Source organism: Carettochelys insculpta, chromosome 5 (genome assembly GCF_033958435.1).
Source record: "Carettochelys insculpta isolate YL-2023 chromosome 5, ASM3395843v1, whole genome shotgun sequence".
NCBI lineage: Eukaryota > Metazoa > Chordata > Testudines > Carettochelyidae > Carettochelys > Carettochelys insculpta.
In genome coordinates, this window is record NC_134141.1 from 29,611,541 (window position 1) to 29,626,963 (window position 15,423).

General features: G+C 50.0%; 1 protein-coding gene across 2 annotated transcripts in view; it reads left to right on the forward strand.

Annotated features, from left to right (window-relative positions):
- The window catches only part of KDM4C (lysine demethylase 4C), a 461,923-nt gene that overhangs the window by 12,961 nt on the left and 433,539 nt on the right, over positions 1-15,423 (forward strand). Inside the window, exon 2 of one of the 2 annotated variants that reach the window (XM_074994881.1) lies at positions 14,642-14,808. In XM_074994881.1, coding sequence (XP_074850982.1) covers positions 14,665-14,808 — 144 coding nt within the window. In that variant the 5' untranslated portion in view covers positions 14,642-14,664. The remainder of the gene's footprint in view (positions 1-14,641; positions 14,809-15,423) is intronic. The other variant, XM_074994882.1, reaches the window with a different exon arrangement.

Consider the following 15,423-nt stretch of genomic DNA (forward strand, 5'->3'; position numbering starts at 1 on the left):
TCGTCATGGAGGTAAGGAGGCCTGTGCACTCAGTGGGGAGCGGAGGGGCCGGGTGTGGGGCAGGGGAGGGAGGGGGTGGGGGGAGGGGCCTGGGGCACACTGCACACCCTCATGGGCTCTTGTGTTCCCTTCCCACAGGTGGTCTGTGTGCTCAATGCCATGCTGCTCCAGAGGGTTGTCTGAGTTGGGGACCTGGACGCAGCCATCGCCAGATTTGCTGCCATGGGGTTCCCGAACTGCTTCGGGGCCCTGGATGGGACCCACATCCCCATTTGCGCCCCGGCCCACATCAGGGAAAGATACATCAACTGGAGAGACTACCACTCTGTGGTCCTGCAGGCCATGGTGGACAGCCGGGGCTGCTTCCAGGATGTCTATGTGGGCTGGCCTGGCTGTACACACAATGCCTGTGTTTTTAGGAACTCTGAGCTGTGCCGCCAGCTGGAGGCAGGGACCTACATCCTCCAGAGGGAGATCCCTCTGGGGGACACCACCGTGCCCCTCTGCCATGTAGCAGGCATGCCCTACCCCCTCCACCCCTGGCTCAGAAGCCTGTACACTGGCCATCTCATAGCCAGCCAGAAGCGGTTCAACACCCGACTGAATCATGACCGTCAGGAGGTGGAGAAGACCTTCGGCTGCCTGAAGGGCTTCTGGCGGTGCCTCCTTGCCCACCTGGATGTCAGCCTGCAGAACATCCTCCTGGTTGTGGGCGCATGCTGCACACTCCACAACATTGTTGAGAGCAAGTGGGAGGCCTTCATCCAGGGGTGGGCAGTTGATGCCGGCATGGGCTTCCCGCAGCCGGCTGCTGCACCCAGTCACCAGGTCCACTGCAAGGGGTAGGGGTGTGTGAGGCCCTGTGGGACCATTTTGATCAGGGAGACCCCTGAGCACCTCCCTGGCTTTCCCTGGAGGGCCTCCCACACACCACCCCCACTGCCCACACACCGACCCCACTGCTTGCACACCATTCCCCCAACAAGCACACGTCTCGGGTTCTTTGGAAAATAAAACTGGTAAACTGTCTTATGTGCACAACAAAAATTGGAACCAATAAACAAAGGGGGACAACTATATATGAATGGGGGGCCAGCGGATAGCTCAGCCGTTGGCCCATCAATCTGGGGTGGGTTGTAGAGGAGCATGGCCCCCGGTGGGTATGGGTTGTGGCCCCCGCCACTTGTCCGTGGTCCTCGGCAGAGTCATCTGGGGGCTGGGAGGACCGGCAGGTATGGCTGGAATGCCTCCACCAGCTGGTCTTCAGCTCCAGTGGGCTCTGGTTCTGGGGGGGCTGGCAGGCGGCAAGGCAGGCGACACAGCAGGTGGGGCGGTGGGCGAGGCAGGTGGGGTGGCAAGGGGGCATCAGGTGGAGCAGTGGGGAGGGGGGCAGGGGGGCAGTGGGGGGCAGGAGCCAGGCAACAGCCTCCCAGAGCAACCCGTCTATAAATTCCTGCCACACCGCCCAGCGCCGGGTGGACTTCTCCCGATCAAAGCGGAGCCTTTCCTCAGCCGCCTCTGCCTGCTGCTGGAGAGCCGTCAGGAGCTGGAGGTTCATGGGGACCATCCCCTGGGTCCGGTGGTGGCGTGTCCGTCCTGCTGGCCTTGGAGGTGTCCCTGGGCGCTGGCGGTGCCTGACCTCTGGTGGGCTCTCGGGGACCATGGAGAGTGCCTAGCAGCCTGGGGCCTTGGATGTTGCAGCTGCGGGGAGGGAGAGAGGGAGGTGAAGGCTGTTAGTACTGTGCTCTGGCCTGTGGCCCATTCCCCCCATCTCCCCTTGGGTGCTGCGTCTCCATCCCTGTCAGCAGGTGTGGTGTCCCTGTTGGGTGTCCCCATTGCATGGTCCCCCTGCCCCCGGGGTTAGGGCACAGTGCTATCCATAGGTGTGGGTGCTGATGGGCACTGATGGCCATGCCCAGTCCTGGACCGTGCTGTGGCTGGGTCCCAGGGTGTGGCCTGGGGCTGTGTGCACCCTGTGGGCTATGTACCTGACCATCCACTGCCGCGGTCAGGGGAACCCTGGTGGGCGGACGCCCTGCTGGTGTTCCGGGAGGGAAAGTCTAAGAGGAACCCCCTCCTCCTTGCTGCTGGACTCCTCCTCCACCATCCCAAGGGGTGGCTCCTCGCATAGGCCCCAGGGGGTGGGGCTGGCCTCCGGGCTGGCCTCCGGCTCCGAGGCCTGCTGGGACTCCTCGGCTGTGGTGTCCAATGTGACCTGGGCAGGAGGAGGTGTCCCGGGGGCCCAGGATGGCCCTGAGCTCCCTGTGATAGGGGCAAGCGGGGGGGCGGCCCCATACCAGCTGGCCAAGTCCTGGGCGTAACCCTCCCACAACTCCTTCACCTTGCTCTGGACATGATCTGGAGTGTGGGCAAGGTGACCCCGGACAGCCAGGCCCTCGGCCAGTTGGGCGAACACTTCCATGTTCCACCACTTGCTCCCCATCTTGAGGAGCACCTTCTCCTCACCCCAGAGCCCCAGCAGGTCTTGGAGCTCGGTTTCTGACCAGGAGGGGCCCTGCCACTTTTTGGCCCCCCGTTTGGCTGCTGGGAGTGTCTGGGTCCCCTCGGGGGGGAGCCCTGGGGGTGCTCTGGGGGCTGGCTGGATGCCATGGTGCTGGTTGGAGGGGTCGGGGTCTGTGGAGGGTGTGCAGGGCCGCAACGTGTGTGCGCTGCAGCCTGCATGCTCTCAGCTTCCTGCCACAGGAAATCTGGGTCCTAGGTGCTTTAAGGACTGCTGCGCACGGTGATTATAGAGCCCCACAGGGGCTGGACAGCATGTCTTAACCCCTCAGCTGGTTGCCGCCATGGGGGACCCTGCTATTTTGAAGTAGTGGGACGCGGATTGTCTACACACGCCCTACTTCGATGTTGAACGTCAAAGTAGGGTGCTATTTCCGTCTTCAGACAGTAATGTTTTCGACGTCTCGCTGCCTAACATTGATTTTTGAAGTCAAAATAGCGCATTGTGTGTGTAGTAGCGATGTGTGCTATTTCAACATTGTGCCAGCTACTTCGAAGTAGCTGGCTTGCGTAGACGCACCGAGTGATATACCAAAGTAATTTGTGATGTAGATATGATGTGATGGGATTGCTATTCTGTTGTCACATGTGCCCTGCAACCATCACTAATCAGGAGATGATGGAAAGAAAAGGATGGAGAAGCTGTTACTAAATAACCTGAGATCTATGTGAATTGAAGTGATGCTTGGCTAAAACTCCCTGATCTTTAACTACATCACAGAGCAGAAGGGCATTCAGTGTACAGCAAAGTCTTTCATATCCGGCATTCTATCATGCAGAACTCACAAATAACCAGCATTTTAACCACAAGTAAATTTTAATTACGTTTTCCATAAGCACAGTACAGAGAAGGTAAACACAAATGAATACAGCAAATGCAGTGTAAGTTTACAGTGCGCAATACTGCAGTTGTTGGTATATAAAGTACTCTGCATACACATTTGTTTTTCTTAATATCCGATCTTGTTTTTTCTTTAGTATTATGCATTGCTAGGTAAACCTCTATCATCCAGAATATTTGAATGTCTAGCAACCTCCCAGCCCAGGAGCTGCCAGATATGAGATGTTTGCTATAGATTGTAAAATATTTACTACATAGACTTTCTCATTTTGTGTGTTCATGGATGTTAAGTGCTATAGAGGTATTGATGAAATAATCTTGATCTCACAAACAAAACTGTAATGTTGTGTTGATATGAAACTTGCTACTTAATCATTGCCTGGTGCAGTGGTTGACAACCCAGGCACAGATGCCACTTTTCATATGTGAGCTGAATTTCTTTGGCACACGGTGAGAGGCCAGGCTCTTGCCCCACTCCTTGTCTCCCCATGCAGTTAGCTGGCGCAGTGGCTTCCTGGCTGCGGCTCTGCGCCCCAGTCTGCTGAGGCTCCCTGGTGGCCCTTCCACACCACAGCCATCTACTGAAAGTAGTGAATAAAACAGCGTACGGGCAGCGAGGGGCCCTCCCCTGCCTGGCCATCCTTGCTCATGCTTTGGCCACCAGAGAAGCCCCCCAGTGCCCTACCCAATGGAGGCTGTGGTCAGCTGGCTCAAGCCAATGCTGCTTCAAGGAGTTTGTTAGTCTCCAGGGTGGAAAGGTGGGTCCTGGGTGAGAAGCAGCTGGGAGAGCAAATGCAAGTGGTGCCCCTGGTGCAACAACACTTCCCTGCGCTGTGGGGCCTGCGGTTGGGGCTGCTCAGGGAGTGTGGGGGATGGCTGGGGCAGCCCTGTCGCCTCCTGCAGCCGCTTGTCCGTGCTCCTGGGGGCTGTGGTTGTACTGGAGAGTCTGCCCTGCTGTGCGGGGCCAACATGTGAGTGGGTCCCTGCACTCACTGTCACCCTCCCAGCAACTGTCCCTTGCCTCCCGCAAACATGCTTGAGGCCCTGCTGCCTGAGCCTGGTGGCCCAGCCCTTCTCACTGACTGCCCCAAATGCTAGCACCTTAATAAAGGAAATTTTGTATGAACTAATGTAGGTATTTTCTTCTTTGTAAACGTGTTCACCCTGTTCCTCCTTCCGTTTAAATTGTTAGCTGCTTTGGAGCAGTGCTAAATTACATCGGCTAGGTATCTGACTTTTGGGTGAAACCTCAGATGCCAGTGAAATCACTAATAATTTTGGCTTTAATAGGGTTAGGATTTCATCCTGTTCCACCCCCCACCTCCAATCTTGAAATCCGTAATCAAAATTCCCATTAAGATTAGTAGTAGTTACGACTTAATTGGAAGTTCCTTATCATAGAAATCTTTGACATTTTTGGATATTTAAAAAACCCAGATGGAGATTTAAAGACTAATGGTAAAACTCTGCACCTTAATTTATTAATGAAGCTGTTGTAAGTTGGACTATTAGGCTGCATCTACACTAGAGTTTTGCTGACAAAACCCGTGGCGCATCCACATCACAAAAGAATTCTATCAACAGTAAATCGACAGAATCAACAAAAGTGGTGCATAGTGTTCTGCTGTTCCCCCAGGAGGCAGAATGCTGCTCTCGACAGAGATTTGTTGACAGAAAGGCAGTCTGGACTTCTGGGGGGCCTGGACTTCTGGCAGGCCCAACAGAAAAGGCCTCTAGGGCACCGTGCAGCTGCCCTGGGGGATGCCCTGTCCACAGCAATCAGTGCTCTGTGGTCCCTGCCTCCGGTCAGTCCAGCAGGGAGCCCTGGAAGCCCAGTAGCAAGAAGCTGAGAGAGTGGAAGTCGCAGAGCCATGTGCTGCTTGTCCCCATGCTCTCACAGCCACTCCATCCTGCTGATTCCTGAAAGATGGCAGAGAGCCAGCCACCGTGCAAACTGCTCCTCCCCTGCTACCGCAGTAGGGACCTTGGGAGGGGTCCCAGGAGACACCGTTGGGCATGAAATGTCAGGCCGCCTCCTGGACGGGGCATGAGGCCCAAGACTTGCCGGGCAGAGAAAGGGGCCCTCCTCAGTCCCACAGCAAAGCGGAAGAATGATCCCCCCTGTGCCCAGCTGGCCACTTCCCTGGCAGCGCTGGGGCCACCCTGCCTGTGCCATGAACTAGATGTAGGCAAAAGATAAAGAACTCTGCCAGTGCTACACCTGCATCTGTGATGCCAGGTAGAGATCTGGGGCAGGACCTGCCACGTGCGCCACTACAGGGAGCTGCATGAGGTTGGGTTGGGGAGGGGGCAACATCTCCTCACTGACCTCCCCTGTTGATACAGCAGTGGAGGCTTCCTGCCACAGCTGGAGCCTGAGGAGGAGGGCCAGCAGCACCCTGGGACCCAGCTTCCACCAGAGCCAGAGGCAGGCCTGGGGTCTGAGGCCAGCTGCAGCACCCTAGTCATTGCCTTGGACTCAGGCCCATCCAGCCAGGCCACCTCCTGGGCATCCCCAAATCTGTTTTATGGTCTTGGTAAGTACCTTGCACATCACACACCCCAGGGCATGGGAAGTGAGCATGGACGGGTTGTGTTACAAGTGTTGCCAGGCTGGCTTGGGAGGGACCTTGCACAGCAGGCCCCAGAGGGACTCTGCACTGTGGTTACTGGCATGTGGAACCATGTGCAAAGCCGTGTGTCCCACCTGTATCCATCAGGCAGCCCCCAAGCATGGGTGCCCGGACAAGCTCCAGGCCATGGGGGAAGGGGATCCTGCTAGCCCCTGCCACGTCTGTAAATGACTAGCCACACAAGCACCAGCTTGGCCCCAGACATACCGAGGAGTGTGACTCCTGGCACATGGGCATGCCCACAGGTGAGAGGCAGCACCTGGTCCTGCGGACAGTGCTGCGAGCTGTGTGTGTGGGGACCCCAGGGAGGGCCAGGCTGCACCTGGTTCACCTGCCACCCAAGTGGGAACCTTACTGTGTCTGGACAACCCCTGCCCCTTGGCCACTAGCCTCTCAAGCAGGAACGTGGCCCACAGTGGTCAGCCTGGTCCCCGAGGCACTGCAAAGTTCCTGTGTGGCAGGGCTCACTGTACAGGTCACACATGCCTGTTTTCCTGGAACATCCCCGTTCCATGGCCTTGGGGGTGTTGGAGAATGCGCATGGTGGGGACGGCCTTAGAGGGTGTGTTGCGTGAATGACTTACCATTTCCTCTACTTGTCTTCCTTGCAGCTGGACCTACATGGAGCAAGGCCCAAGCCAGCCATACCTCTTTGCCAGGGTGAGCTAGCACCCACCCACCAAGAGGGCAGACCTGCAGCTGGAGGGATATTGCCACACAGATAATGACCTCCAGAGGGCCCACCTTGCCACCCTCTGGAGGCAGACCAACCTCCTTGAGCATTGGCTGTGGGACGAACAGGAGTGGCAGTCACAGGCTTGGAACCAACTGATGTCTTGCTTTGACGCTGCCACTAGTATCTGGCAGGGCCTGTTGGCCCACCAGGTATAGCTGCCTGTCCTGCCCCCGCTGCCCTGCCTCTGCCAGCCATACTCCAAGCCTTTCTTGATTTTTGGCAATGGATGAAGTCCCTGCCACCGCCTCTGTACCTGCCTGTGCACCTGGCCCCAACACTACTGACCGAACAGGGACCCAGAATTTGCAGTGGGGAGGATCCTGGGTCCGACGCCACTCAGGGTCCTGCTCACCCGTGAGGTTGTGGTCCCCCCAGCCTCTCTATGCATTGATGCTCCCCCATCCCAAGCCCCCACATCCAAGTTCTGATGCTCCCACACTGCCCATCCCAAGCCCCTCCACTGTATATAGTTCACTGTTATTGCATTGTATGTACGTAGTTCTGTATTATAGCATTTATTTTCAAACTGTTTATCTTTGTTCAAGTAAAAAAATTATTTGATCACCATCCCTGCATCCCTTTCTATGGGGGAGGGATCACAGAGGGGTGAGGGGGAAAAGGGAAGGGTCATGGTGGGGATGGGGCTAGGGCTGTGGGCCCAAGGCACCAGCTGGATGTGCCCTTGAGAGTCATTGGGGGCTGCAGGAGAAGCTCTCCATTAGGGCCTCGTGTATCCGCAGCCTGTCCCTATGGACTTGGCAAATTGGCATGGCATGGCTGCTTCATAGCTGCCTCAGGTGTCTGCACCCACCCGAGGAGGAAGGCCTCCCCTTTTCCCTCGACAATGTTGTGTGGGGCACAACACACCACCACTACTTTGGGGACTTCTGCTCTCCCCCACATCCAGGTGGGTGAAGAGGCACCAGTAGCATGCCTTCAGGTGACTGAAGACACATTCTGCCTGTCCATATCCAGCTGAGTTGGGCATTGAAGAGTTTTTGGCTCGGGTTCAGCTGCCCAGTGTAGGGCTACATAAGCCAGGGTGAGTGGCAAGCCGCACAATATGAAGTGGCATATGCATGTCCCCAGTTGCCAGTTCCTGGCAGGGATTGGTGTCCTCCTCCATCCTCTAGCACAGTCTGGAGTTGCAGAACACCTGCACGTCATGTGCCTGGTCCGAGTACCTGACATAAACCTCAAGGAACTGTCCACAGTGGTTAACCGGGACCTGCAGCACGATGGAGAAATATCTCTTGCGGTTGATGAACTTGTCGTGTTTGGGTCTGGGGCACAGATGGGGAAGTGGGTCCCATCGATAGCCCCAAAGCAGATGCGGAATCCCAGGGTGGCTGTCAGGGGCTCCCGCCCTCCACACCCTGAGTGCAGAAAGTGAGGCCCTGCAGAAACTTAAACACCTTGCCTGTAAACAAGCTTTACCTTAAAACTTCCGATGGTCACAGAGGCCCTGGCCCTGGGAGTAGTTTCACTGCCACCACCTAGTGCGAAACGCCCACCACCCCCAACCCCAGAAGATACACTCAGATGTCTTCCTTTGGGGGGGGTACCCCAAGCTCTTAAACCTCCCTTTAGGAGAGAGCTTGAACACAAAAAACCTGTAATTCAGTAGCTGACCATTTGGTCTGAGGCACAGACTCTTCTTAGGACACAGAAATCAGATCCATTGCTTACAACAGTGATTTATTCACACAACAGGAGAAAGATAAATCATGGGGTTGCACACAGAGAAAAATATTTCCCTGGCATTCAGCTTAAAAGTTACAGGGGGAAAATCTCAAGTCAAGTAACAGCACAAAAGAGAGAGAGAGAAAAAAACAAAACAGAGCGGCCAACAACAAAATAAGATAACAAGCCAACTGTCCATCCAAATTTAAAATAGCCAGAAACTTGAACTTGTCTAACTATAGATTTCCCTTGTACTTGCACCTCTGTGGTTGACTTTGCAATGTTGATAATATTTTTTGATTTTACTCCAATTGCCTGGGAGCCATCTCCCCGCTGGGTCTTTCTCCCGGTTGCAGAGAAAAAGGTCCTGGGAACTGCAGTTGTTCTCAGTTTAAACAGAATTACTTCACTCCCATTAGCTCACCTAGGATTCAAGTTACCTCACAAGATTAATGCCTTTCCTGCACTCATTCATGACAGTGGTGAATCGTGACACGTCTAAGTCTGTGCCTGCCAGATGGACAACCCTCTGCAGCAGGAGCATGTTTATGGGCAGGGGAGGGGACCAAACACACATATGAGGGAGATAGCCCCTGCCTCCTCCTGTCCCTCCACTGAGCTCTCTGGGTTTCCCCCCAGCAGCAGGTCTGTGGGAGAGTGGGATGGCACAGTCCCCCAGGGACGGAGCTTCTCCCTGATAACCTCTGACCCTGCTCCCTACTGGTCTCCCTTGGGTGAGACACCCCTCCCAACCCCCGTGCAGGGTCTGCAGCATGAGAGTGCCTTACCTCCATGGATGGCTGCAACAGTAGACTTCCCGATGCTGAACTAGTTCCTGATGGAACAGTAGCTTCTGGGGGTGGCGAGCTTACACAGGGTGATGATGACCCACTTCTCCAGGAGGATGGCGGGCCACAGCCGGGTGTCCTCTCTCGGGAGGGCAGGGGAGAGCCAGGTGCAGAACTCCAGAAAGGTGTCCTCCTGCATGCAGAAGTTCTGGAGCTACTGTGGGTGGAGCCACTGTTGATCATCCCACTGCTCCATGATGAGCTGATACCACCAGTCAGAACTGGTGCTGTGCCTCCAGATCCACATGAGCACCCCGGTGGCGGGTGGGTGGGGAGCGGGTGCAGGTGGGCCAGTGCGGCAGCTAGGGCATGCTCCTTGAAGGTGGTGCCAAGGTTGCCCTGCCTGGGGTGGAGGAGAGGAGGGCAGCCATGATTAGGTTCTGCAGATGCTGAAGCACCTCTGGGTGGAGCCCAGGGACGGCTCTGGCACCATGACTATCCAGAAAGCACTGTGTCTCTCTCAGAAAGAATGTGAGCCCTGCTGTAGCACTTGTGCCGTCTCTTGTGGAGGCAGGCAGTCCTCAACATGGTCAGGGAATGTGTGTTGGGCAGGGAGGCTCTTTAAGGGTGCACCTTGCCAGGGGTTCCAGAAGGAATTGCCAGCCACGTGACCCTGTCTGAACGGGTTCCAGGGACCATTCTGTCAAGAGAGCCTGGGCAGTCTGGCTGCTCTGTGTTGACAGAGTGGATCATTTTTTTGAGCTGCTTTCGTGTCTGGCTGCAATTTGTCAACAAGAAACATCTGTCAACAGATCGCTCTTGTCTAGATATAGCCTTAATGACTTTCAAAAGTATCACCTTCACTTGGACTGTACACAGAGATCAAAAGGTCAAATTTCAACATTTCACCTTGGAAAGGTTGCTTAGTAGTACGCTAGCTGGTGACTGTGGGTCTGGAGCCAAGCTGCAGCAGCAGTAGGCCAGGTTCTCTCTTTGCATGTCTTGCATAGCATGCTGTCAAATCCAGAAACTAAAATCAGTCCTATGTACCTATGCAGAGAAACTACATCAACAGTGCTTTGCGAAGAGTGCTGACTTCCAGACTGGCATCAGCCAGGCAGCAAAACTCTTCTGATGTGTTGGTAGAAGCTCGGACGAAAGTAGCAATCAGTTCATTGTACCTCAGAACTTCATAGCCTTCAGACAAGAAATGAGGGTGTGCGGAAGAAAGTGGAGGAGAAGGAATATTGTGAGCCATAACCTTATTCTGGAGTTTAAGATTATAAATTATTGCAATTTCAGTTCCAGAATAAGCTTTTCAGTGCTATTTGTATTCATTCAGTTCTATAGGGCCCAAGGCAGGTGTTAGGTGACTTTCATATATGTTGTATTATGTTCAGTTTGTTTTAAAATTGCCATCCAAATTAATTTCCAAATTAGAGTTCTACTAAAATAAGCTTTTGAAGCCATATTATTGCATTTTGGTTTCCAAAATGCAAAATGAGTTACTGGGGCAAGGGGAAGGGGAGAGCTGTGATTACCAAAACAAAATGGTTGTATCAGTAGATGCTATTTAATAGCTTGACAGCTTTGAGTGTGTGTCTAAGGAGTGTACGTAACAAAAGATGATCCTCCTGGCTCTCTTTGTTAGAGAGAAGTCCCAGGTGGCTCAGAGTAATTTAGACGTGAAATTCAAGTAACTATGAATCTAGAGGTCCTTTTTGTTATGACATAAAGAAATGAAACTAGATTCTTCTCTTGTTCCATTTTGTGTGATTGAATGTATGTGTGTGATTAAGTGCACAATATGGTACACTTCTGTTTTAAGGTATAGGTAACTACCCTCATTAACAGGCCACACTGACTTTTGCCAAGGAATTTGGTTATTACTGTTGTCTTCTTTCCTCCTTTTTGTTTGAAAGTTTCTCTTGAGATTGGTATAGACTGATTTCATCATCTGTGTAGGTCAGTAACTAATATATGTACCAAAATGAAGAAAATTATTTCTAGAATCTCAATTTCAGTCTTGTACACCAAGCTACGTCCGTACATAAGCATGGTGACTTTATTTTTTAAAAAAATTCCCACTGCCAGCAAAACAGGTAACAGATCCTGTTTGCACCTCAGATTGTATAAAATTAGTAGTAGTCACCCTTAAAAGTTTTCTTCTTGCTGTGGGTGAATGAATATTTCAAGTAGTGTAGTTAATATTGACATTTTAAAATATTCACCATAAGGCTTCAGGGTGAACAGGTTGAGCTGAATGGAAGCAGCTCATACATGCTTGAGCTGTCATTTCAGGCTGTCTGTAGATTCAGGAAAATACTGCTGTATAATTTACTCTTGGCTGAAATTCTGAGGTTTCCTTTGCACCTGTAAGACGTAAAAACTTAGTTTACATTCTGGAACACAGTTATTTAGAAACTCAAAAATAACTGGCAGTTATGGAGCAAATTTACATGCTTGCATAATCACACAAAATGTGGGGCTCTCTCATATGTGATTTTGTAAGGCTCAGAGTGTCAGCATCAAGGTTGGCAGACAAACTGTGCAGTTAGTTGAAACTTGGCAATTGTGAGCTTAAAGCTCAGTCTAAGTGAGAGAACCAAATCTTTGTTTACCTGTGGTTTGTCAAAAACTTTCACTATCATTATGCTGTTATGGAAATCATTGCAAGACTTAGAAATGAACGTAGCTGTCTCACCATTTAGTAACATTTTCACCTACTTTTACAGGTACCCTTAGGCACTCTGGTCTTTGCCATAAAGTAAACTTTCCCTGGTGCAATTGGAGCAACAAAAATGGTGCCTCAGCATACCTGTAAAAGTAGGTGACAGTGTTACTAAATGGTGAGACAGCTACGCTCAATTCTAAGTATTGCAGTGGTTTCCATAATAGCTTAATGATAGTGAAGATTTTTGACAAACCACAGGTAAACAAAGATTTGGTTCTCTCACTTAGACTGAAAATTAAGTGTCCTATTTCCCAGGAAGCGTAAATCAATATCTAAGTCCAAAATAAAGCCTAGGCATGCTGTTTCAGTGTAGCACCTGTGTATACTTAAACATACTTAACATAGCAGGGGAAAGAAGGAAATGAAATGTGGGAAGATGGCATCATATACCCACATCTGCTTGTGCGGCCGGAATGCAAGGGGACTCGGAACTGTGGGATAGGTTGCCACAATACACTGCAGCAGCACTTGATTTAAGCTACTTGTTTGTGGGAGCAGTAAGTTGATTTTAAGCTACTTGTTTGTGGGGAGCATGTGGGAAGGTGAAGATGTTCAAACTTGAAGGGATTAAACCCTGCTTTAAGAAATCAATTTTAATAAAATCTATTTTTATCTCCTAGTGCAGATGCAGCCTCAAGAATATGTTTTTGTTGCATTAAATAAAGTAAAATAATTACTCTTATTAGTGATGAAATGTATGGGGGGAGAGGACTTTTCCCGTTTCTCTCTGTCTTTGCTATCCATCCATACAAGCATATTTAAAGAAACAACCTAGGGGAAGAAAGTCTTGTGGTTAAGGAGTCAGGAAATCTGGGTTCAGTTCCTGGCCGTGCAAGCAGTTTCTGGTGTGACCTATAGAACACATCACTTAATCTCTCTGTGTCTCAGTTCTCTATGTTTAAAATTGGAATAATGAGATTTTGCTGCCAAACAGGAGTATTGTGAGGTGCTTGGTTTCTCTGGTTGTGGCATTGTCTGGGTAAAAGAAGTACATGGGATCTTTTTCAGGCTGATATAGCAAAACACCACATTTATTAATAATATAACAAAGTAGCATATGCTTTTCACACACACAGACACACACACACACGTCCTGCTGATGTTATAATTACTATTCTGTTGCCTGGCCTGATATTGGACAGATAAATCAGGTCTGGTGGGATTTGAGCCGAGTCCTATCTGTCTGGACCAAAGCTCGATGTTGTAGCAGGACGGAATCCAAAGAATAATTCAGAACACCCTTATTCTTTGTAGGGTTTTTCCTCCATGCAGGTCTATGCATTTTGCTCTGTTGGGCCTTGACCAGAATCACAATCGCTCCTTTTGAAACATAAGTTTATCTGAAAGTTGTTCTTCTAGTTATCTGATATCAGTATGCAGATAACGTTTCATGGGTGTTGTTCTCTGGGGAAGTCATTGTAGGGTGCTTGTTCGTAACTTGACATTTCATCAGTCGTCTCCATTCTGGTTTTCGTAGTCATTTGGTGCCCCCAAGTCTTTAGGTCCGCCTTTGTTTATCTGGGTATGCAATGATTTTAATGCTTCTCTTTCTAAAAGCATCTTTCTTTCATTCACACGGACACCACCTTTAAGTAACTGTAGCATGGAATGAAGAGTAATAAAGTTTCTTCCTAATACTAACATCACTATGTATTACAATTTAACATCAGAATACACCGACATCACACAAAGCTGGAACTAAGTTAACAAAGCTGCCTGGTGGTAAGACCGAAAGCCTACATTTTGTATTTAATTAGTGTCACCACATACATTCATTATAACTAATTTATTGCCTGCAAAACTATAATGATGCATTGTTTACAATACTATATTGATTATAATTAATTTATTGTGCACTACAGTACTATAAGGCTACATATATATACATAAGTTGTAACCTCCTAAAACAGGAAAAAAAATACAGTGTACTGGAAATGATCCAGCCCAAGCAGATGCTATTATAACATTAAAGGTCTGGTTCAGAAAGTATACTGTTATAAAAATAAACAACGAGGGGCAAGATTGTACAACTGTTGCTCATAGGCTACGTCTGCACTAGCCCCAAACTTCGAAATGGCCACGCAAATGGCCATTTCGAAGTTTACTAATGAAGCGCTGAAATGCATATTCAGCGCTTCATTAGCATGCGGGCGGCCATGGCATTTCGAAATTGACGCGCCTCGCCGCCGCGCATCTCGTCCTGATGTGGCTCGTTTTCGAAAGGACCCCGCCTACTTCGAAATCCCCTTATTCCTATGAGCAGATGGGAATAAGGGGACTTCGAAGTAGGCGGGGCCCTTTCGAAAAGGAGCCCCGTTGGGACGAGCCGCGCAGCGGCGAGGCGCGTCAATTTTGAAGTGCCGCGGCCGCCCGCATGCTAATGAAGCACTGAATATGCATTTCAGCGCTTCATTAGTAAACTTCGAAATGGCCATTTGCGTGGCCATTTTGAAGTTTGGGGCTAGTGTAGACACGGCCATAATTAGGTTTACCTGGGCAGATAATCATGGAACAACCTAGCCCTAAAGGAGTAGGAAGGAAAATGGTTAACTTTTATATTGTTTTTGTTTACCTAGGAGATATTATTTCAAAGGCATTTATTCCAGATAGAAGTAGTTATACTGGTACACTTTTACAAAATATTTTCCCTGTAAGATTTTTTTCATTTCAATATGTTATGCTTACTGATCGCTTATTTACTTTTAGCAGGACTAATATACTGAGCCACAATGGCAGCTGTAGTCACGGACAGTCCTCCAAACCCAAGCTGCAAAATTATGACTTTTAGACCTTCAATGGATGAATTCAGGGAGTTCAACAAATACCTAGCATACATGGAATCAAAAGGTGCTCATCGTGCTGGACTTGCAAAGGTAAATATATTTTACAGAAAAGAACAACTATTTTCATAAACATCTGCCTCTTGCAAAACTGAGGTGTTAAATTTTAATAATTTTTCAAATGGTTCTTCGATGGAAGCTGTTGATATGTCACTGGTCAGCAAGCGTTCTTATTTGCTTACTGTGTTTTGAGCCACAGGGTTGCACTTGGGAAACATTTCCGGACTTTTCTCCGCAAGTATCAGGGCTAGAAACATTTTTTTTTTTTTAAATAAAACTCCCATTTAGTAGATTGGACAACTCATTCCTAATAGAGTATGTGACATAAAAATAACACATTGATGTTATATTGCCCCTGCCACCTTCTGTGTTCATTCTGTTCTGAAACAAATGGGAACCTACTCTAGGAGGGTTTGCTATGTGTATTAATTGCTTCAAAGGAACTGCTTATATGCTTAACATTTGAGCATGTGCGTCATTGCTTTGCAGGTCCAAGGCCTGAGCACTCAATATCTTGCAGCATCAAGTCCTAAGGGTGTGTGGGAAATAGGAAGTGTATATGTATTGGTCCCCTTCTGATTAGCAAAATTTGAGCTAGCAGAGAGTGAAAGGATAGTGTAGCTTGTTTTGGATTGTTCAGTGTATAGA